At 43.7% G+C, this 23,759-nt stretch overlaps 1 protein-coding gene across 1 annotated transcript; it reads left to right on the forward strand.

Moving 5' to 3' along the window:
* The first annotated feature begins 1,560 nt into the window (after positions 1 to 1,560).
* LOC130835174 (myomegalin-like) lies at positions 1,561 to 22,805 on the forward strand. The gene is made up of 10 exons (XM_057706569.1): positions 1,561 to 1,639; positions 3,602 to 3,733; positions 5,990 to 6,179; positions 6,785 to 6,909; positions 15,389 to 15,628; positions 16,981 to 17,097; positions 17,653 to 17,879; positions 19,026 to 19,169; positions 20,254 to 20,392; positions 22,660 to 22,805. Exons 1-10 carry the CDS (start codon positions 1,561 to 1,563, stop codon positions 22,803 to 22,805), a joined length of 1,539 nt encoding a protein of 512 aa, XP_057562552.1.
* The last annotated feature ends 954 nt before the right edge of the window (positions 22,806 to 23,759 follow it).

Genomic DNA, 23,759 nt, shown 5'->3' on the forward strand with positions numbered 1-23,759 from the left:
CTTGGCTGCGGGTCCCAGCGCACATTTAACATGCATCTCAGTCTCTCGTGCCCTCGGAAAAAAATTCAGCAAGAAGGGAGTTTGGAGAACCTGAATAACCTTATCTTACTGACGAGGAAGCTGAGATCTGTATGGAGATGTTCCCTACATGCCCATACCACTTGGTGGCAGCAGAGTCACCACACAAACCTTGACCATAAGCCTTTCTGTCCAAAAGCACCAGGAACCCATGGTTGAATTTCAGGGGACATTAGATCAAACATACGTATTTCCATTAGTAAGACAAAAATATCTGAAGGGGGACTTCCCTGGTTACACAGTGGTTACGAATCCACCTGCCAATGCAGGAAACACGGGTTCGATCCCTGGGCGGGGAAAATACCACATGCTGCAGAGCAACTAAGCCGGTGCGCCACAACTCCTAAGGCTGTGCTCTAGAGCCCTCGAGCCACATCTACTGAAGCCCATACGTCTAGAGCCTGTGCTCTGCGGCAAGAGAAGCCACCGCAATGGGAAGCCTGCACACTGCAATGAAGTAGCCCCGCTAGCCACAACTAGAAATAAAGCCCATAAGTAGCAACAAAGACCCAATGCAGCCAAAAAATGTCAAGTAATTAAAAAAAAAAAAACTGAAGGACATTCTCCAAAAATAATTTTATTGCTGTTCAATAGTCTTCTGTTGATACTCAGTTATCAATCCTGGCTGACACAATGGGACCAAGGTACCCATGAGTATTAAATACATCATCGTCATTAATTTAAAAAATATATCAATATGTATGTGATTCTCTACAAACATCTGGCTCCTGTGTTATGGGTCATCTTCCTGAGAGCAGGTGCTCTGCGTGCCTTGTTCCCCCCTCCTCCCCAGTGCCTGCTCAAGAGCCTGCCACATAGAACATTCAGTAAATACTTGTCAAGCAGTATTTATGTACTGCTAGTTACCAGGAGTTACTAACTTTTACCAGTGTCATCTACTCTCTACCCTAATTCCGATCAGTTTCTACCCTAGGTCTGTGCAAAAGCAATGAAAGCACAGTCCTAGGAAAAGCAGTCCAAGATGCAAATACCAACTCCACCAGGCACCTAGCTTGCTTTACATGGTGATTTCATTACCCCCTTGGAACATATGGATTGCAAGTTTAATAGAGAACACTGTACAATGTAAAAGAGAGAAAATAGTATTAACCTTGGATGAGTAACTGTGATATCATGCAGCAGACAGGCTCCAATCCCTGGGCACTAGCTGCACCCTATAGAACACTACGTCACGGTCACTATGGGACTGTTAAAAACTTCTGGGGAGACGGCACAAGAAACTGCATTTCAGACAAAAATCTGAAGGAGATTCTCACGCAAGGAAAGGCCGAACCATTACAGAAACAGCCTAGGAATCCCCAGTGGCAACAAGGATGACGCAGCTTAAGTACAGCACGTCCCTTGGCAAGGTGGCCTCCCAAGGAGAAATGTCTCCTTTCCCAGGATGGGGGCCCAACCCCGCCCAGCCCCACTCTCCTCCAGGGGCAGCACAGCGCTGGTCAGCAGTGGCCATGGGACAGGATGTGGCTTCCTGCAGAGAGCATATGTGGGGACCTCTCCCCTGGCTCCTGCGGGTATCAGCCCAGATCCAAACCCACAGGTAAAGCACAAAGCCGAGCAGCTCAGCCTGTGAAGTGACATCTCGTTGAGGAGCCACCCCTTTCCTACCTGGGTGGCTCTTCCATTTCTCCCCTGGTGTCTGGCTCACGGCGTGGGGATAAAAGGAAAGGGCCCTTTCAGTGCTTAGTCCTTCCTGAGTGCATCCGTTATCCTCCCTGCCCAGGGCCTCGGTGCTGAGCAGGGGTAGGAGCAAGTCCGCGGCCACCTCTGTGCTCTCACATTCATGTCCTTCTCTGTCCCTGCAGCCTGGGCCCCTCGCAGCCCACTCTCAGACCCTTCCAGAATGCCAGGCACCAACAGTCACAGAACATTCTTCCATCAGTCAGGAGTTGTACAGAAAGGGAGGCGTTTCTACACAGATCCCCACCCCATAAACATGTCTTGTGGAGAAAACCCAATTCAAACTCTCCCTCTCACTCCTAGCTCCCCTGGTCAGGTCCAAGAGGCATCTCACCACCTGGACAGGTGTAGCTGTACGGGAGAACGCTGGGATGCAGCTCAGTGCCAACAGCAAGAGAACTGTGATCTTCAGAAAAAGGCTGTGTCTAAAGCAAAATGAGGCAGTTGACGTAGTCTGTCATGAGCACCCCTCCCACTGCTCTTTTCTGCATCCTTTTTCTTTTCTTGGGGGTGTTTCTCCCAACTCTCTAATCAGCTTTCAGACCCCTGGATCGGTGCCATACTGACAAGGAGCAGGCCCTACTGGAGATGTTATTAGGCAAACACAGATGCAGCCATTCGTGTGGTGGACAGTTGTGACCGAGACCTAATTGGCTTTTCTAAATCAGAGTTAGTTTCTGTGTTGGAGGAAGAAGAGCAGAGAAAAGCCATTTTAGTGCTGTTTGCTAGTAAAAAAGACATGGGCCAGGCCATGTCTCCCTTGGAGATGGCATATTCACTTGGGTTACCAGCTTGGAGGACTAAGAATGGCAAGTATTGAAAACTTCAGCCACCAAAGGCACTGGCCTTGATGAGGCAATGGAACGGTTCGTTGAAACACTAAGGGAAGGCAGTAGTACAATCACTCCAGCTCCTCTGCAGTGGACACCACCTGACATGTCCCTGTGGAAACAGTTAAGTGGGCTTTCTTCCTTTCACGTTAAAAGTAATTTGAGGGAAGCATTGAGTAGTAGTCATTAACCACATAGGATGAGCTGACGTGAGGACCTAACTTTTACCTTAAGCCTTCTCTCTAAGGGTGGAGGAAGGGCTTTGTCCCTTGCTAACAAATGTTCAGTCAAGGGTCAGTAAGAGGAAAGGTAGTAGGGCAGAGGAGAGGCCTGCCTCATTACATGCAAACTTAGCTCAGGAGATGGCCAGACGTTTAGCAAGTGCTAGGCTGACTTCCACAGCCTTCAGTGATTTTTTAAAAATTTATTTATTAATGTATTTATTGATTGGCTGCATTGGGTCTTTGTTACTGCACGTGGGCTTCTCATTGTGGTGGCTTCTCATGTTGCAGAGCAGGGGCTCTAGGCGTATGGGCTTCAGTACTTGTGGCACATGGGCTCAGTAGTTGTGGTGCATGGGCTTAGTTGCATGTGGGATCTTCCCAGACCAGGGATCGAACCCATGTCCCCGAACTGGCAGGGGGATTCTTAACCACTGTGCCACCAAGAGAGTCCCTTCAGTGATTTTTTTTAAACCATGTGAAACCCCTGACACTTAGCACCTACCCTAGTAACTGTACATGTGCACTTACAACTCCCTTACACACACCCCTGTATGGAGGAGGCCCATGGGGCTTGGTTAGCATCAGCTGTCCTGTGTTTGAAGCCAACTGACTCTTTAAACCAGTCACCTGAGCTTCTAGATGCCCCTGTGAGAGGACAGTGATGTTTAGGGATCTTGCTGGCAGAGCCCCAGCCCCTAACGTGGGCTCCAAAGGCAGGGGGCCAGCTTCTCATCTCCAACCTCCTCCTGCCCTGCTGGGTGGCTGCAGGGACTGACCTGCTACATGAGCATCTTGGTGAAATCCAGAACCTGCGCCAGCGCCTGGAGGAGTCCATCTGCATTAACGACTGCCTGGGGGAGCGGCTGGAACACAGGCTCAGCTCCGCTGCCCACGGAAGCGGTAGGAGAGGCCCTCGGCTTCCTATTTCTGGTCATAAATTAGGGAGAATATGAAAGTTGCCCTTGGGCAGAGCTTCAAAATTTTCAAAGCACCTTGGTCTGCTTCCCTCCACTTGCTCCTTACAGTCAACAAGGCAGGGGGGTAAGTACTATTCTCCGCCCTTTGCAGCTGCATCTGAGCTCAGAGAGTAGCTTTCCTCACTGCACATCTAACCAGCTATGGTCCCCAGAATCCTCTCTCTCATCCATCCTTAACCTGCTCACATGCTGCCTGCTGACTTCTGTGCCCTGGTCCTGTGATTGGCAAGTGGTAGAGCCAGGTCTGCAGGGCCTCCCCCAGCCGCTTCCCGAGGTGGCCTTCCTCCCCGCACTCTCCCCCAGGCTGCTGACACTTGGAGGCCGTCCCTTCCACACGCCCTTGTCCTGCCCACACCGCAGCAGCCGCTATTTAGGGAGGAGAGCCTCCTGAACAGCTGCAGCCAGGGCATGCGAAATGCATGCAAAGAACCCACAGAGGAGCCCCTCGAAAGCCAGGCATTCGGCCCAACAGGCTTTAGGCCCAGGACTCAAGTCCTCAGGGTTTTCTGCTGGGTTGAGACAGTGCGTTTGGAGACACAGAGTGAGCAACACAGGGAGGCTCTGATACCCAACTGTGTGACTTGCCTGCTTGCACTTCCCGAGACAGGACCCACCTCTAACTTCTACAATCCAAGCCTGGAGTCCACGCCTCAGCTCTGCAGTGAGAACAGAGTCCTCAGGGAAGAAAACCGAAGCCTTCAGGCTCAGCTCAGTCATCTTTCCAGAGGTGAGTGGTCAAAAACCACAAACTGTGGTCACTCTTGGGTCCCTTTTTTCCCTGGCCACACCAGTCAGCAACTGGAGAAGCAAAGAGACAAGAAAGAGAGAACTGAGCTACCCAGACCCACCAACCCCAACTCCCAGAGCTATTATCAGCCTAGAAAGGGCTGCTTCCTGACAATTCCCACCCATGGGTCCTTAGACTCCTAGGCTCCAAGGATGAGGAGCTCTAGTAAACCCACCACTTCTGTGCAACCCACATTCAGTCATTAGCTATCAAACTGGATACCAGTTAGTGCCTGTTCTACCTGCACACAACTCACAGCTAGTTTGGACCCAGGAAAGGAAGGAACATGAAGCCTATGTGCTCTCTCAGGTTTCTCCAGACTTTGCTGCAGCTCTCTGTGTCCCTCCCAGTGCTGATCTGCTATCCCCATGTCTCCTCACCACCTCCCTACTCATATACCCAGGGCTCCTCTTTGGTCCCTAGTCCTCATGACTCTGTGTCTGGAGGTGCTACCAAAACGTCCTCCAGAGCGTTCCCAACACTATTCAGTGGGCATCCACGTGTGGGCATCATTTCCTGTGTGGCCTGGGGGACAGCTGACCTTAGTGTTAGTTGACTTAATGAAATCAATGTTTTCAATCACAAATTATTTTTATTTACAAATATTTATTGAATAGCCATAACAGACAAAGAATAGTGGCTAAGAGGATGAAGCCCAGAATGAAAGAATGCTTGTGGAAAAGGAAAAAGACATCAAGAGATATTGCCAAGTTAGCCTCCTCGGAGCAAGAGATGTGAGAGGAAAGGTCACCATTTGGGAAGATAACAAAAGCCATAGATAAGGGAGAAGGTAGAACTACTAAACTACCACTGTGTGCCTGGAAAGACCAGAACAGACCTCACAGGTGAGAAGACAGGAAGATTTAAATGAGCTCAGTCTGCCAGGCCCAGGTGATTCCACCCCAGACGACTGACAGCACCAGAGCCCTGTTCTCAGAGTCCCTGTCAATAGCCTTTGAGAAATCCTGAAGATCAGAGAGATGCTGCCAGACCAGGAAAGAACAGAGGGCTCTCTTTTCAATATGATGAAAATACTATATACTAAAAACTGTAGTCAAGAAATTTTTATGTTGATCCCTGGAAAAACTCAAGAATGGATTATTGCACAGTAGGTACGTGAGCGGTTAGAAAATAAAGAGCGTTAGGAAGCAGAGTGTTTTCTCTAAAAGCATGGTGGGCCGTATTAAATCAGGGGATCAAAGGGCATTGCAGAGAAAGAGGTTCCCATTCCCCTGAGTGTGTGGACAGTCAGACAGTCACTTTGCCTCCCCTGGCAGCATAAGCTGGCCTTCCTTTTGCCTTAGTTCTGATTGTCATGATGGATATGCTTGGGCTCATCTTCCTGTGACCTTTGGCCCTACAATATAAGTACTCCTGTGTTCTGCTCACCAGAGCACTCCCAGGAAACAGAATGTCTGAGGGAGGCTCTGCTGACCTCTCGGTCCCAACTTCAAGAGCTGGAAATGGAGCTAGAGCACCAAAAGGTGGAACGACAGCAGCTTTTGGAAGACTTGAAGGAGAAGCAACAGGAGATCTTGCATTTCCAGGAGGAACGGCTATCTCTCCAGGAGAAAGACTCCAGGTTAGAGGGAGCCCATTGATAAGGAAGGTGGCCCCATTTTCGGATTTAGAAAAAGGGATATTGGCAAGACAGTTAATGGTCCTTTTTGGAAACCTCAATATCCCCTCTGCTAATCTGGATTTATGGGTAACTTTGAACAGAAGGAAGGACTTCTCTGGGAATGCCTTTTTCACTCCAAAGTTGAGACAGTAAAACCCTGTTATGGAAGCCTTCAGCATATCAGATTCTACAGAAAGTACATTCTTGTGCTTCCAGTTAGTTTTAGGATGTTAGTCCCTCCATAACCTAGGAAGCTTCTACACCAGCCATAATGGTAGTCCCCAGCATAAACCCTGTAACTTCTTGACAACATGAAAAGAGCACTGTGGGGCAGTAAGAATACCAGGTAGTGTGTCCTAGGTATGGTAGCTAATGGCATGACTCCAAGCAAAGTTACTTTACCTTCCTGAGCCTCTGTTGCCACATCCGTAAATTAAAAGCAATGGTTTTCATGACCCCTGAGTTGACATCTAGGGCTGAAATTCTATGATGCCAAAGTTGGCTCATAGCCTCTTGCCCTGGTGGGGCCCTACCAGCTCAGTGGTCCCTTGCTTCTCCCCTGACAGGCTGCAGCATAAGCTGGCCCTCTTGCAGCAACAGTGTGAAGAGAAACAGCAGCTCTTCCAGTCCCTCCAGTCAGAGCTGCAGATCTACGAGGCACTTAATGGCAATTCCAAGAAGGGGCTGAAAGGTATGTTTTCCCCTCTTCCCCACCCTATGAGCTTCCCTGCTCTCGCTAAGGATCCTGATGAATTCTTTACCTTGGGAGTTGTGGAGATCTTGGAAACCTACCTTGTTCTGTCTCAGAAAAAAACCTCAGTCATTGAGGGTCCCAATAAGAAGAGAGGGGCGCTCTCACACACAAAGCCCAGAGGTTGGTGACATGAGCAAGATACAGCCTAGACATCCTTAAAAATAGGCCACAAGAGTCAAACTTCACCCACCTGGATGGTCTGAGACAAGTTAATCAAAGTCCAGATTATACAATGATTCAAAAAAAAAAACAAAATACAAAGAACTGTCCTGATGGTATCATCATTTGAAGACGTCTCAAATGTTGTGAATTCTGATCACCCATGCAGCCAATGTTGCAGGCAACCTGCTCCCACCCTGACCTTTCCCCAGTGAGAAAATTCAAAGATTTTTTAAAGAAATTTTTATTCTGGATATAATTAACCAGAAAAATAATTTGCAGATATTTTCTCCAAGTCTTTTTAGTGTCTTTGAAAGGCAAAACATTTAAATTTTGTTGAAGGTTAATTAATCCATTTTTTTCTATCATTTATGCTTTTCTTCATGTTGTAGCTAAAAAATCTTTATCTCAAGATCATAAAGATTTCCTTGTATTTTTCTTCTTGCAGTTTTATAGCTTTTGCTCTTATGTTTAGGCGTACATTTCATTTTGAGTTAATTTTGTATATGATGTGAGAAAAAGGTTAAAGTTCTTTTTGTCCCATATTGATATCCAGTTTTTCCAGCACCATTTGTTACAAAGACTACCCTTTTCCCATTGAATTTCCTTGGCAGCTTTGTTGACAATCAGTTGACCATAACTGCTGTTAGTAGGATTTTGTAATTTTTGGTATACTCATCATTCTTATTTTAATTTATATATAAATATTTCTCATGTGTGGGATACATGTGTGTGGGATAACATTTTTATTTCAATTGCCAAATAAAATTTTTTGCTAAGATATAGAAACACAATTGATTTTTCATCACCATGACATTGATTGGCATCTCTATTGAAAAACAATTGCCAAGGCAAAAAAAAAAATTACTAGCCAATATATGTGAGTCTACTTCTGAATTCTCCATTCTGTTCCGTTAATCAATATGCCTATTCTTACACCAGTACCAAACTGTCTTCATTGTTAGTTTTATAGTAAATTTTGAAATCAGGTTAAGTCTTCACACTTTTTTCTCTTTTTATTTTTTTTTCTCTTTTAAAAATTTTTTAAAATTTATTTTTTATATTGGAGTATATTTGATTTACAATGTTGTGTTCATTTCAGATGTACAGAAAAGTGATTTAGTTATACATATACATATATCTATGTTTTTCCGAATCTTTTCCCATATAGGTTATTACAGAGTATTAAGTAGAGTTCCCTGTGCTATACAGTAGGACCTTGTCGATTATCTATTTTATATTAGAATGTATATATGTTAATCCCAGCCTCCTAATTTATCCCTCTCCCACCTCCTTTCCCCTTCAGTAACCATAAGTTTGTGTTTTCTAAGTTCATGAGTCAGTTTCTGTTTTGTAAATAAGTTGGTTTGTATCATTTTTTAAGACTCCACATATAAGTGATATCATGATATTTGTGTTTCTCTGACTTACTTCACTTAGTATGATAATCTGTAGGTCCATCCATGTTGCTGCAAATGGCATTATTTTGTTCTTATGGCTAAGTAATATTCCATTGTATATATGTACCATATCTTCTTTATCCATTCATCTGTTGATGGACATTTAGGTTGCTTCCATGTCTTGGCTATTGTAAATAGTGCTGAGGTGAACATTGGGGTGCAAGTACCTTTTTGAAGTATGATTTCCTCCGGATATATGCTCAGGAGTGGGATTGCTGGATCATATGGTAGCTCTACTTTTAATTTTTTAAGGAACCTCCATACTGTTCTCCATAGTGGCTGTACCAATTTACATTCCCACCAACAGTATAGAAGGGTTCCCTTTTCTCTACATCATATCCAACATCTATTGTTTGTAAATTTTTAGATGATGGACATTCTGACCTCATTGTGGTTTTATTTGTATTTCTCTAATAATTAGCAATGTTGAGTATCTTTTCATGTGCTTTTTGGTCATCTGTATGTCTTCTTTGGAGAAATGTCTATTTAGATATTCTGCCCATTTTTTGATTGGGTGGTTTATTTTTTTCAATATTGAGCTGCATTTGCTGTTTGTGTATTTTGGAGATTAATCCCTTGTTGGTCACATTGATTGCAAATATTTTCTCCCAATCTGTGGGTTGTCTTTTCATTTTGTTGATGGTTTCTCTTGCTGTGCAAAAGCTTTTAAGTTTAATTAGGTCCCTTTTATTTATTTTGGTTTTTATTTCATTACTCTAGGAGATGGATCCAAAAAGATATTACTGCAGCCTATGACAAAGAGTGTTCTGCCTATGTTTTCCTTTAAGAGTTTCATAGTATCTGGTCTTACATTTAGATCTTTAATCCATTTTGAGTTTATTTTTTGTGTATGGTGTTAGAATGTTCTAATTTCATTCATTTACATGTAGCTGTCCAGTTTTCCCAGCACCACTAATGGAAGAGACTATCTTTTATCCATTGTATAATCTCGCCTCCTTTGTTGTTGATTAATTAACCATAGATGTATGGGTTTATTTGTGGGATTTCTATCCTGTTCCATTGATCTATAAGTCTGTCTTTGTGCCAATACCATACTGCTTTGATTACTGTAACTTTGTAGTATAGTCTGAAGTCAGGGAGCCCAATTCCTCCAGTTCCATTTTTCTCTCTCAAGATTGCTTTGGCTATTTGGGGTCTTTTGTATCTACATACGAATTTTAAGATTTTTTGTTCTAGATCTGCAAAAAATGCCATTGGTAATTGGATAGGGACTGCATCAAATCTGTAGATTGCCTTGGGTGGTATAGTCATTTTGACAATATTAATTCTTCCAATCCAAAAACATGGTATATCTTTTGATCTGTTTGTGTCATCTTCTATTTATCAGCATCTTATAGTTTTCAGAGTACAGGTCTTTTGCATCCTTAGGTAGGTTTATACCTAGGTAGTTTATTCTTTTTGATGTGATGATAAATGGGATTGTTTCTTGAATTTCTTTTTCTGATCTTTTGTCATTAGAGTATAGAAATGCAAGAGATTTCTGTGCATTAATTTTGTATCCTTCAACTTTACCAAATTCATTGATGAGCTCTCATAGTTTTCTGGTAGCATCTTTAGGATTTTCTGTGTATAGTATCATGTCATCTGCAAACAGTGACAGTTTTACATCTTCTTTTTCAATTTGGTTTCCTTTTATTTCTTTATCTTCTCTGATTGCCATGCCTAGGACTTCCAAAACTATGTTGAATAAAAGCAGTGAGAGTGGACATCCTTGTGTTGTTCCTGATCTTAGAGGAAATGCTTTCAGCTTTTCACCATTGAGTATGATGTTAGCTGTGGGTTTGTCATATATGGCCTTTATTTTGTTGAGGTAGGTTCCCTCTATGCCCACTTTCTGGAGAGTTTTTATCATAAATGGCATTGGATTTTGTCAAAAGCTTTCTCTGCATCTATTGAGATGATCATATCATTTTCATCCTTCAATTTGTTAATGTGGTTTATCACACTGATTGATTTATGGATATTGAAAAATCCTTGCATCCCTAGGATAAATCCCACTCGATCCTGGTGTGTGACCTTTTTAATGTATTGTTGGATTTGGTTTGCTAGTATTTCCTTGAGTATTTTTGTATCTATATTCATCAGTGATAGTGGCTTGTAATTTTCTTTTTTGTGGTATCTTTGTCTGGTTTTGGTATCACAGTAATGGTGGCCTCATAGAACGAGTTTGCGAGTGTCCCTTCCTCTGCAATATTTTGCAATATTTTCAGAAGGATAGGTGTTAACTCTTCTCTGAATGTTTGATAGAATTTGCCTGTGACACCATCTGGTCCTGGGCTTTTGTTTGCTGGAATTGTTTTAATCATAGTTTCAATTTTAGTAATTGTGATTGGTCTATTCATATTTTCTATTTTTTCCAGGTTCAGTTCTGGGAGATTGTACCTTTCTAAGAATTTGCCCATTTCTTCTAGGTTGTCCATTTTATTGGCATATAGTTTCTTGCAGTAGTCTCTTATGTATCTTTATATTTCTGTGGTGTCCATTGTAACTTCTTTTTCATTTCTAATTTTATTGATTTGAGCCTTTTCCCTTTTCTTCTTGGTGAGTCTGGCTAAAGTTTATTAATTTCGTTTATCTGTTCAAAGAACCAGCTTTTAGTTTAATTGACCTTTTCTACTGTTTTCTTTATCTCTATTTTATTTATTTTTCAGAGGAGAAATAAATAAATTTATGTGTAAGTTTAGGTTGTTTATTTGAGCTTTTTCTTCTTTGCTGAGGTAAGACTGTATTGCTATAAACTTCCCTCTTAAAACTGCTTTTGCTGTGTCCCATAGGTTTCGAATCATTGTATTTTTGTTTTCATTTGTTTCCTGGTTTCTTTTTTTTTACTTCCTCTTTGATTTCTTCAGTGATCCATTGGTTGGTTAGAAGCATATTGTTTTGCCTCCACGTGTTTGTGTTTTTTACAGTTTTTTTTTTTCTGTATAGCTGATTTCTAATCATAGTGTTGTGATCAGAAAAGATGCCTGATATGATTTCAATTTTCTTAAATATTTCAAGGCTTACTTTCTGGCCTAGCCTGTGGTCAATCCTGGACAATGTTCTGTATGCAATTGAGAAGAATGTATATTCTGCTACTTTTGGATGGAATTGCTCTATAAATATCAATTAATTCCATCTGGTCTAATGTGTCATTGAAGGCCTCTGTTTACTTATTGATTTTCTGTCTGGATGACCTGTCCATTGATGTAAGTGGAGTGTGCCCCACTGTTATTGTGTTACTGTTGATTTCTCCTTTTATATCTGTTAACATCTGCCTTATACATTGAGGTGCTTCTATTTTGGGTGCATATATATTTACAATTGTTATATATTCTTCTTGGATTGATCCCTCGACCGTTATGTAGTATTTTTCTTTGTTTCCTATGACAATTTTTATTTTAATGTCTCTTTTGTCTGATATGAGTATTACTATTGCAGCTTTCTTTTGATTTCCATTTGCATGGAGTATCTTTTTCCATCCCCTCCCTTTCAGTAAGAATGTGTCCCTAGATCTGAAGTGAGTCCCTTGTAGACAGCATATATATGGGTCTTGTTTTTGTATCCATTCTGCCAGTCTGTGTCTTTTGGTTGAAACATTTAATCCATTTACATTTAAGGTACTTATTGATATGTATATTCTCCTTGCTGTTTTGGTAATTGTTTTGGATTTGTTTTTGTAGGTCTTTTTTCTTCCCTTCCTCTTTCGTTCTCTTCTCTTGTGACTTGATGATTATTTTTAGTGTTGTGTTTGGGTTGATTTTTCCTTTTGTGTGTTTGTATATTAATTGTAGATTTTTGATTTGCAGTTACCATGAGGTTTTGAGATAGCAGTCTATATATATATATATATATATATATATATATATATATATATATATATAAGATTGTAATCAAATTGACAAAAATTAAATTTATATACATATAAAAATCTTTATATATATAAAGATTGTTTTAAGTTGCTGGTCTCTTACTTTCAAATGCATTTCCAATATCCTGCATTTGTACTCTCCTCACAATTGCTGGTTTTGATATCATATTTGTGTGCAGATGATTTCCTACCTTTACAGTATGCTTGCCTTACCAGTGAGCTTTCCCATTCATAATTTTCTTGTTTCTAGTTGTGGCCTTTTCTTTTCTGACTAGAGAAATTCCTTTAGCATTTGTTGTAAAGCTGGTCTGTGGTGCTGAATTCTCTTAGCTTTTACTTCTCTGTAAAGCTTTTGATTTCTTTGTCAAATCTGAATGAGAGCCTTGCTGGGTAGAGTATTCTTGGTTGTAGTTTCTTCCCTTTCATCACTTTATATATATTGTGCCACTCCCTTCTGGCCTGCAGAGTTTCTGCTCAAAAATCAGCTGATAACCTTATGGTGATTTCCTTATATGTTATTTGTTGCTTTTCCCTTGTTTCTTTTGATATTTTCTCTGTCTTTAATTTTTGTCAGTTTGATTACTATGTGTCTTAGTATGTTCCTCCTTGAGTTTATCCTATATGGGACTGTCTGTGCTTTCTGGACTTGGGTGATAATTTTCTTTCTCATGTTAGGGAAGTTTTCAGCTGTTATCTCTTCAAATATTTTCTCAGGCCCTTTCTCTCTCTCTCTCTCCTCCTTCTGGGACCCCTATCATGCGAATGTTGGTGCATTTAATGTTGTCCCAGAGATCTCTTAAACTGTCCTCATTTATTGTCATTCTTTTTTCTTTATCCTGTTCCATGGCAGTGATTTCCACCATTCTGTCTTCCAGCTCACTTATCCATTCTTCTGCCTCATTTATTCTGGTATTGATTCCTTCTAGTGTATTTTTCATTTCAGTTCTTGTATTATTCAACTCTGTTCTTTGTATCTTCTAGCTCTTTGTTAAACATTTCTTGTATCTTCCCAATCTGTGTCTCCATTCTTTTTTCCAAGATTTCAAGTCCTCTTTACTGTCATTACTCTGAATTCATTTTCAGGTAGATTGCCTATTTCCACTTCATTTAGTTGTTCTTCTGGGGTTTTATCTTGTTCCTTCATCTGGAACATATTTCTCTGCTGTCTCATTTTTTCTAACTTTCTGTGTTTGTGGTCTTCTTTCTGCAGGCTGCAGGATTTTATTTCTTCTTGCTTCTGATGTCTGACTCCTGGTGGGTGAGGTTGGTCTAGGGGCTTGTGCAGGCTTCCTCTTGGGAGTGACTGGTGCCTGCTGACTAGTCAGTGCAGTTGGGTCTTGTCCCTTTGGTGGAAAGGGCCAGGTAAAGGGGTATGTTTAGAGGCAGCACTGGACTCTGGACAACTTTATGGAGCCTGTCTGCTGATGGGTGGTCCTTTGTTCCCATCCCCTTGGTTGTTTAACCTGAGGCAACCCAGCATTGGGGCCTGTAGGCTGTTGGGTGGGACCAGGTCTCAGTGCCAAAATGGCAATCTCCAGGAGAGCTCACGCTGTTGACTATTGCCTGGGGCTTCTGCCACCTGTGTCTATGTCCTCGCAGTGAGCCACAGCCAACCCCTGCCTCCCCTGGAGACCCTCCAAGACCTGGAGGTAGGTCTGGCCCAGGTTCCTATAAAGTCACTGCTTTGCCCTGGGTCACAGTGCTCATGAAACCTTGTGTGCCCTCTCTAAGACTGGAGTCTCTGTTTCCCTCAGTCCTGTGGCAATCCTACACTGAAGCCTCACTTGCCAAATGCTCTGATATCTCCTCCTTCCTATTACAGACCCTTAGGCTGGGGAGCCTGACATGGGGCTCAGAACTCTCACTCCTATAATTATTTTAATTATATTATAATATATAAAATAATTATATATTATAATATATAAAATAATATAATTGTTTTCCAGTTTGCAGGTCTCCCACCCACCTGATATGGGGTTTGATTATATCATGAAAGCATCCCTCCTACCATTTCGTTGTGGCTTTGTCTTTGATGCAGAATATCTTTTTTGGTAGGTTCCAGATTTTTTTTGTTGATGGTCATTCAGCAGTTAGTTGTGAATTTGGTGTTTTCATGAGAAGAGGTGAGCTCAGGTCCTTCTACTCTGCCATCTTGTCCTGCACTCCTCTTCATTTATCCCATTTAGTGGGAATATTCACATAGCTCATTGCAGAAATATTGATGTGTTTGGTTAAGGCCTGTGGCCCTGATACAACTGGGTACATGTATTATGTGGTATATGCATCCTACTGCCTTGCTAAAAACCAAAACAAATTTTACCTTTTTAAATACATTTGACTTCAACATTTTTAGATGAGCACTTATGGTCTTGTAAAATATTTCTTAGATCTCTTCTTCCCCCAGTACATAGAAACAGGCTATGAGTGGTGAGTGAAGGTAAAAAGAACTTGAGAAGTCCAATTAGTTATGATCCCTGCTCTGTGGTACCCCACCCCCATTATTATTTGCTGCCCAAAGGCCTGATGTCTTCCTCCTGTCCTTTTGATTCCTAAATGTGGAGGTCATCCATCTCCTTCTCCTTCAGCCCGTTCCCTTCTCTAGTTCGGTATTGATCTCCTGCCCTAGAAGACCCTGCTCTCTAGCCTGCAAGACTAAGGTTAATAAGGAGATGAAATAATAGGCTTGACTTCATCTGCCAATCAAATGCTCTCTAGATGCACAAGGGTCATTTGAGCCTCAAGGAAACTCCATGCTGGAGTGTAGGCCATTTCAGTGTGTGCCAGAGCCCACACAGGAAAAGTGACATCTGTCATAGATGTGTTCCTGGGACCTTGGTAGGAAGGAATGTCAGAGAGGAGTGTTCTGACAAATGCTTGGAAATATTTGGTTCAGTGCCACCAGACTCCCTCCTCTCTCTACTTTCAGCTTACACCTGGGATGCCTGTCACCAAGTCCCTTTGGGCAGTGACTTGAGCCGCCTGGTGGCAGAGATCCGAGCTTTGAGAGGGCAGCTGGAGCAGAGCATTCAGGTGAACAACTGTCTGCGACTGCAGCTTGAACAGCAGTTGGATGGTGGTGCCAGCAAAGCCAGCCTCAGCCCCTCCTCTGTTAACCAGAAATTCCCCAACAACACTGACCCTGGAAACAAGCAGCTGCTCTTCCAAGGTAGGAAGGAAAAGGAAATCAGCAAGCCCTCAGCCGATGAGGAGGTCCCCAGGATGTCTGTGGTGGAAGGGACAATCTTACTTCTTCCACACTCCTTAAGATCATGGTGAAATCGAAGATGCTTTGATACAGTGCCTGAGATGATGGGATTTAGGGTCAGATCTGGCTCCAGATTCTGAGTTTGCCACTTACATGCTGTTTGCCTTGGGAAAAGTGTTTAAACTCCTCAGGCATTTAAGCCTTAGTTTCCTCATCTTTAACATGAAGATATGTATAATATATACTGTGCATAGTTATATGGAGCATTAAATGAAATAATTTACAACTGCCTGTCACAATAAGTACTCAACAATTAACAGCTATATATGTTAATGCTTATTCCTTATATTTGCAGAGTGCTTTAAAATTTACCATGTTTTCAGATAATTTTTCAAATAATTTCATCAGAGCTAGGGGAGGATTTACTATCTCTGTATTTCACATGAGAAAACTTAGGCATTGAGACAATTAACTGACGTGCTAAGGAGTTAAGAGGCCAACCCAGGATTCGAAGCAGAGGTTTTGATTTCCTGTCTGTTCCTTCTGCCTCCCTATGCTCTGTCTTGGTATTGCTTCTGCTCCCTCTCAGGCTTTCCCTTCTCAGTGCCTCTGCGCAACACCAGCCAGGACTCATCCCCACTGGCTCAGTCACTCCTCCTCCCCATCCTACAGCACAGAGGCCTGAGCTGGAAAGCAGGTTCTAAGTCACAGTTGCCTGAGCAGGATTATTTCTGTCTCTTCAGATATTTTCCAATTACTCCCCTGGAGGATTGCTGTATGGTCTCCAATAGGGCACCTCAAATTCACCAAGGCTTATGTCTCCTATTCTTCTTATACTACTACATGCCTTCTAGTATGTCTCCCTTCTTATACTACTACATATTTTCTAGTACTGACTCACCAGAATGGTGATTAGAGTGCTGAGTTTAATCTGCCCATAAATCCATTCATTCTTTGATCAAATATTTTTAACATGTATACTGCATATATTTATGCATATTTATATTTAATTACAAAGCATTATATTAGACATACTACATACAATATTATATTCAAATCTGGGGTTAGAAAAATATACCTAATAATGTTTCAAACTAGAAGTTGCTTTCTCATGGAACAGCCCTCAATTATAGGAACTTGATCCAAACTAAGTGATTTGTTTGCTATTGGTTTTGATTGTGGTACATGGGTGATGATTTTGTAAGAGGAGAGTCATGTTGCTGTAGACCCCAGTGGTGAAAACAGGCTGTGCATGTGTTTGGGGAGCAGTGTGTTCCAGGGTTTCTAAAGTTGTGGTTATTTGTACTCCCTAGATTCAGTTGCCTCCCCTCCAGTTCAGGATGTGGGCATGAATTCTCCAGTTCTGGTCCTCCCCAGCTCCTCTTCTGCTGCTTCTGGCTCAGGGACCACAACCTTCAACAGGAAAAATGGTAAATAGGGCAACTATGGGATTCAGGGTCTAATGATGGGAAATGACACTGCAAGTAACTTTTGGTTCTCTATAGGCACATTATCTGAATTTAGAGATTTTTCTCCACATGTCCCAAGGCCTTTAGCCCTACTCATTCCACCTTCTGTGGCTGCCTTTTTGGTCATTTTTCTTCTTCCTGTGGTTTTCCTATTGCTCTGGTATTGTTTCATTGCACTATAATCTCTTCCTTCTTGAAAGTGCTCTCTGTATCCAGCTTAATTTCCTTGTCTGTGTCTTCTCAACCCCCAAATTTAAAATTTTTAAATATCTGTCCTGAATATTTCATTTGTCAATAAGGATAAAATTTGCCTCCTGGCAATTTTATCATTATGAGATGATGTAAGAAAGATTATAAAAATCTAGAACCCAGAATATCTATGGACTTCACACTTGTACTTTCCAAGACTGTCATTCTTGTTTGTGGCCTCTTTCACTATCTGATGTCCCTTTTGGATTGAACTAAGAATGACTATAAATAACAGTGTATTCTGTGTTATTGTGGTTTTATCTTCAGAGCTGGGTTTGGATGCTTCTCCAGTAATGAAGAACCCTCCCAAGCTGGAGGGTGATGCTACTGATGGCTCCTTTGCCAATAAGCATGGCCGCCATGTCATTGGCCACGTTGATGACTATAGTGCCCTAAGACAGCAGATTGAAGAGGGCAGACTGCTGGTCAAGAAGGTAGCATCCCTCATGAGATCAACCTGCGACTTCCTTGGCCTTGAAGCTCTAGGCACAGAGGTAATCACGTTTGAGCTCTTAGGTGCACCTTTTCCTTAGGCCATTTCTTCTTCTGATTTTAGCTCCTTCTCCCACTATTTTTTGCCTGCTCCACATCTCCTACCAACTGAGGATACATTTTCCATTTAATCTAGCTAGGCCTTTCATCTTCATCTGCTAATTTCACTACAAGCTCTGTTCTGGTTCCAGATGCAGCTGACTTGATATTTCCCCTCAGAACCACAGAATAGCAGGTGCAGCATTGCCATCCTCATCAGTAGAGCACATTAAGCATCAACATACATACAATGCTGCACCCAGTACCCTTTGGTAGCTTATTATCTGCTAAAGTCACGCTGGCATATGACCATCTGTGGGCAGCATAAAATCACTTAATCAGTTGGCTGGAAATGGAGAATCTGCATCCATATGGGCAGATGTGTAGAAGGGGTGAGGAGCGTGGCAGACTGAGGAGGGGAGGAGAGCAGGCAGCAAGGTTTCTCAGAGCCCTTTCCCAGGGAGAGATCCAGGTACCAGCTGCTTTGCTATCTGAGCTACTGGAGATGCACAGGCATGCAGGGACAGCCCTGCCCCCTGGAGCCCCCACACTAGAGAGGGAGCCCCACACCATACAACAAGGAGCTCCAGGCAGTGTTAGAAGTGCCCTGGGTATGAGGGCATGAACCCAGAATCAGCTATTATCCCAGGCAAGGAAAGTAACAGGTTCATGGGGTGGGGGGTGCCACTAGGGAATGTTCAGGTTCTCTGGGAAGGAGAACATGCCAGGTAAAGCGAGCGGCACCTCAGTCCTTTGAACCACAAATGGTGCAGCCCATTTGAAGCATAAGGTGTGATTCAGGGAAGGGCAAGGGGGACCAGTGCAAAAATAGGGACCATAGACTCTTGAGCATGAAGCAGGACTAGAAGCTAAAGAGTGTGCGGGAAGCTGGAATCAAATGAATTCTTGCAAGTTGGGTGGTCCCTCCTGAGGTCAAAGAACCTTGGCTTCCAGGTTAGGAAAGGATTTCACAGGTTCAAGCAGGCCCATGTCCATACCTCACTCACAAAGGAAGCTGAGGCCTGGGCTCAGCAAAAAAAAAAAAAAAAAAAAAAAAAAGTGATCTCTCAGCTGCAGGGATGCTCATGGCTACCACCCTCTTTTCCCAGGTGATGGGCAGTGAAGCCATCCATGAGCTCAGGAGCAGTGCCAACGCCCTGCACCACTGGCTGGAGGAGTCCGCCTCCCTCCTCACCATGTTCTGGCGAGCAGCCTTGCCAAGCTCCCATGGCCCTGCGCTGGGTGGCAAAGTGGTAAGAAGCCAGCATTCTCTACTGGATCTGCCCCCAAATATCCCCTGCCTCCTTGGTCGGCAGATCTTGAAGATAAGGAGCCAAATGGTCAGTTGGAACAAAGGGCACTTGAAGAGAGTGTCCCTGGAGGGAGGGAGACCTCTCCTCTGTGGTGGCTGCTTTCAGTGCAGCTCTGACTACATCCCCTCTCCCCCACCTCTGACCCCCAGGAGAAGTAATCAAAGAGGAAAAGGAAAGGACATGGAGGAGGCAGAGACATGAGAGCCCTGGTAACCCATAAATGTTCCATCTCTTTAACTTTCTGAAGTCTCGCTGAGCTGAACTTCAGGGCCGTGTTAAAACATCAACATTCCCTTTCCCAACCTAACCCCACCCCCACCCCCAGGTCCACATCGTCAGGCAGGATCACAAAATGTCACCAGCAGTTGCCCAGCCTCTTTCAGCCCCCCACTGGAATCCCAGAAAATCACTTAAATCTGCATCTCTGGGTCAGGCCTGGGGAGAGCCAGCCTCCCCAAGGTGCTCTCAGACCTCAGGCAGCTCTCTGGTTGGTGAACTTAGATAGGCAGGTTTGAGAATCCCTCCCAGGGGTTCTAACTCCAGACTAAAATCACTGACACTTTAGGGGACTCATTTATGCTAAGTCCAAGGAGGGAGTGTTTTCCCATCTTGAGGTTCCCAGATACATTTACAAACTTGCTGACTCTCTCAGGTCAGACCTGTCTCTCAGGCATAATATTCCTAATGATCAAGTCTTACTTGTGATGCCCAAGTGATATAACCATGTCAGCACTAAATCGGAGCTCTTGTTCACAGCTGGGTTTCAGTGTGGCCTGGAGTCAGGTTCTCTGCAGCAACAGGCGTGTAGCCTGTGCTAATCTGCACGGGGGCTTCCAGGTCCTCAGTGTTCCCACCTCATGGCCCATCCTGAGCCATCACCAGCTGGAGGGTTTGAGAGGCTTTAACGAGGGGAATCTGATCCAGAAATAGTTAAGAAGATTGTAGAACCCTATTTAGAGTTGTAAAGAGCCACGAAACACAGGGTGCTTATGCCTTCTGACAGAGAGCCTGTTTTTCTTCCCAGGGAGAGTCCATGAAAAGGGAGCTTCTGGAACTGAGAACCAAACTATCCAGACAGGAGAGTCTCCTTCAGAGCACAGCTGAGCATCTGAAGACCGCCAACCAACAGAAGGAGAGCTTGGAGCAGTTCATCTTCAGCCAGTGTGGGTGCTCCCAGCCAGGGAATGGGGCAGGGAATGAGGGGACCCTTCCAGGCTCCCCACTTGTGCTGTGAATGGACAGTGACCAGAGAGCCTAGGGGATGGGGGAGACTGATATGATGTCCCTGAACCTCCTGTGCCATCAGTAATCATGGAGGCAGAGGAGGGGATGCGGGCAGTTGAAAGGGGGCAGGCGGCAGGAGACCCCGAGCTGAGTGGCCAGTAAGACAGGCTTTACGAGAGAGTAGCACCGACATATATATACTACCAACTGTAAAATAGATAGCCAGTGGGAAGTTGTTGTATAACAAAGGGAGTTCAACTCGAGGATGGAAGATGCCTTAGAGGACTGGGACGGGGAGGGTGGTGGGGACTCGAGGGAGGGTGGAGGGGGAGTCAAGGGAGGGAGGGAATACGGGGATATGTGTATAAAAACAGATGATTGAACTTGGTGTACCCCCAAAAAAATTATAAAAAAAAAAAAAAAATACAGGCTTTAGAACACATAAGGCAAGTATAGGCCATGCTGGTAATTTTGCCTTTGGGGGCTGTTTTGTTGTTTCAGTGACCAGGACACATGATGTTTTAAAGAAGGCAAGGACTAATCTGGAGGTAAGGAAACCATTGCAACAGTCAGAGCCATAGAGCCCACCCCAAACTTATCACCATGTGTCATCAGAGTGTGCAGGTGATCCTTGACCTGCTCTGACCTTCCAGGAGGAGATTGCTGGTCCATCTGTAGGAGCACAGGTCCTCAGTGAGCATCCCTCTAGATTCCATCCCCATCAGCCCTCCCACTCCAATCGGCAATCTCCCCTGACCTCTCAGTTGACTCTCACTTTGCCATAATCTTCTCTCTTTATCCCAATTCTCTTTCTTTTATGCCAGGTCAGGAGTGGGGAGAAATGCAGTTCAGTTGATTATCGAGGTCAGAGGACATATGGAGTCTGCCCTGTGAGCTTTCAGTAAAGGGATCCTGAGGGCACTCATGTGTTCTTGGGTTTCCTAAACCACTATGTGAAAAAATCATGGAAAGATGCAACCTAATAAGTTGATTTCACTGCACACCATTGGGCTGAAAACAGCAATTTAATGTTGACATATTTTTCTTTAAGCAACAACACAAAAGAAAATCGTTGGGTTTTAGTGATCTAAAAGAGAATTTGGTAATAAGTAAACACTGAAACTTAAAGGGAAAGATATTATCTATATGGTAGACATTTCTTTACCTTCATTTAAAACTAACATATTCTTTAGCAACCACTTTGAAGAAAAACTTGAGGTCTTAGAAATGGCTTAGAAATCAAAATTAAACCTTTTACCTTGGACTTTAAAGCTTTACCATAAGCAATTGAGTGTATTCCTAGGAATGTTCGTAAATTGTAACCTAAGGGAATGTTGACCCCACAGTGTGAAAATAGTTTGGGCCATAATTTAACTCTGTTTTTTTGTTTGTTTGTTTTGGTTTGGATTTTTTTTTCTAATTTCTTCTGTTTTTCTCTGTAGATTCCTTTCTTTCCTGAGCCTTTCTAGAAGAATACTTACAAGATTGCCTCTGTAAAGCCTTATTCCTGTCCCAGTAAAGGTAACCCAACAGCCTCTCTTACCCGCTGGCTTCCCCAGTTTGGAAGTATCCTTCCCACTTCCCCTAGGCCATTGGAAAGATCCTGAAGCCTGGGTTCTAATCCCAGGCTTCTCACTAACTGCCTGTGTGGCTTTGTGGTCTCTCACAGAGACCCAATCTCTATGAGCCCACTGACCCTCATCTGTAAGATGGGGCACTAGACTTAGATGAACTCTGAGGTCCCTGCTGACCTGGCCCCTCCCTCTCCTCATCAAGTAAACAGAACGTGAATGTAACAGGGGGACCTCCATGCAAAATGTCCTCTCCTCCCTACAACAGGCTGTCTATATGTGCCTGTTTCATACTAAGCACGTCTTTTGCTGAGCAATCACAAAAGCCATCCTTTTGCTCCAAAGTGAATTGGAGAGTGAACTGGAACCTGAAGAGGGGGTGGTAGGATCTGGCCACCCGGTGTGCAGTGGCTTTGAGCAGAGATATGACCACAGGAGGTGGTGGGAAGCTTGTCCTCTAACCTGGTGGCACCAGTTGCTCCTCCAGACCTCAGCCCACCCCTCAGCTCATCCTCTTGACAGGCTCTCACCATGCTTTTGGCTTCTGTCACCACTCAGTGCTCGCTCCAGCCTCAGTTAGCCACCAGCAAGGCCTGATAATGGACTCAATTTGATTGTGTTCTTTTGGCCTCCAGGTGAAATCCCTAAGGGCTCTTCCATGCACCCCAGTCCTGTGACCCTTGCCTTCCAGGAGCCAAGCAAGAAGCGAAGCCACCAGAGGTCCTCCAAACAGCAGGAAGGATGGGCCTTCCCCCCTTTTTCACAGCTCCCTGTCTGCTGAGGAGGATCTGGGCCCCACTCCTCACCTGCTGGAGGGTCTGGAAGGAGTCACAGATGTGGCCTGGTGGTGCAGGGTGAAAGGCAGAGGGGCTTTCCTGCAGTTGAGGAATAACCAGCCAAGGACCACTGGGCCCAGCACTAAGCAAAACAGGCACAGTTTGTAAGGACCTTGTGACACTGCTTTGAACACCCAAGGGGCATGGGAACCAGGAATAGTACATTTCTCACCCCTCATCATCTATCCTCAGAAGGTCAACTCAGGGGAAATGGGACCTGCTCCCCAGCAGTGGAGCATGTGGTCCCAACACTGGAGTGCCACGGCAGATCTAAAAGCACAGGACTGAGCAGCAGTGCCCTGCAGGACAGTGTTGGCAGGGCCCTGATGACCTGACCTGGGTCAGTACAGCTGGGTCACAGTTACACTGGGGGTCAGTCTACACGGCAGCACCTGAGAGCTTTGAATCCACATGGTGAAAGGGATGACTTCCAGATGCCATCTCATGCTTAGCCTAGATCTCCTATTTCTATTCTATTATGATCTCCAAAAAGTGTACTGACCTTACTCTAAATATGCTGTCCAATTTTGTCATCCCAAATTTTCTCTGCAAACTGGGGACTGATGGCCACACCAAGCCCACTGAAAGTCTTGTGTAAAGCAAACCAGTGATCATTTTTAAGTGACATGTGAGGGGCCCCCAGTTGTGCTAAAGCCTAGTCTGTGTCTCCACAGTGCTTTTGAATGTGTGTATGTGTGTATAAATGTATGATATATATTTATATATGTTGCTATAGCGATATGTTGAAGGCTAGCATAACTGGTGGACAGGGTCAGTGAGAGGAAATGAAACAGTCTTTTTGGTGGCTATTAAAGCAAAATGTGTATAAAGAAATAAAGTTTTCTTTACCTGCTTAGTTTCTAATTTCTATACCAGTCCTCAGGGCGAAAGTGTAGAAA

This window comes from Hippopotamus amphibius, chromosome 1 (assembly GCF_030028045.1).
Source record: "Hippopotamus amphibius kiboko isolate mHipAmp2 chromosome 1, mHipAmp2.hap2, whole genome shotgun sequence".
Lineage (NCBI taxonomy): Eukaryota > Metazoa > Chordata > Mammalia > Artiodactyla > Hippopotamidae > Hippopotamus > Hippopotamus amphibius.

Coding starts and splice junctions, on each gene's coding strand:
- LOC130835174 (XM_057706569.1), top strand. CDS start 1,561: ATGTGGCTTCCTGCAGAGAGCATATGTGGGGACCTCTCCCCTGGCTCC. Junction 15,629..16,980: donor CAAGCAGCTGCTCTTCCAAG/GTAGGAAGGAAA, acceptor TGTACTCCCTAG/ATTCAGTTGCCTCCCCTCCA. Junction 20,393..22,659: donor GCAGTTCATCTTCAGCCAGT/GTGGGTGCTCCC, acceptor TTTGGCCTCCAG/GTGAAATCCCTAAGGGCTCT.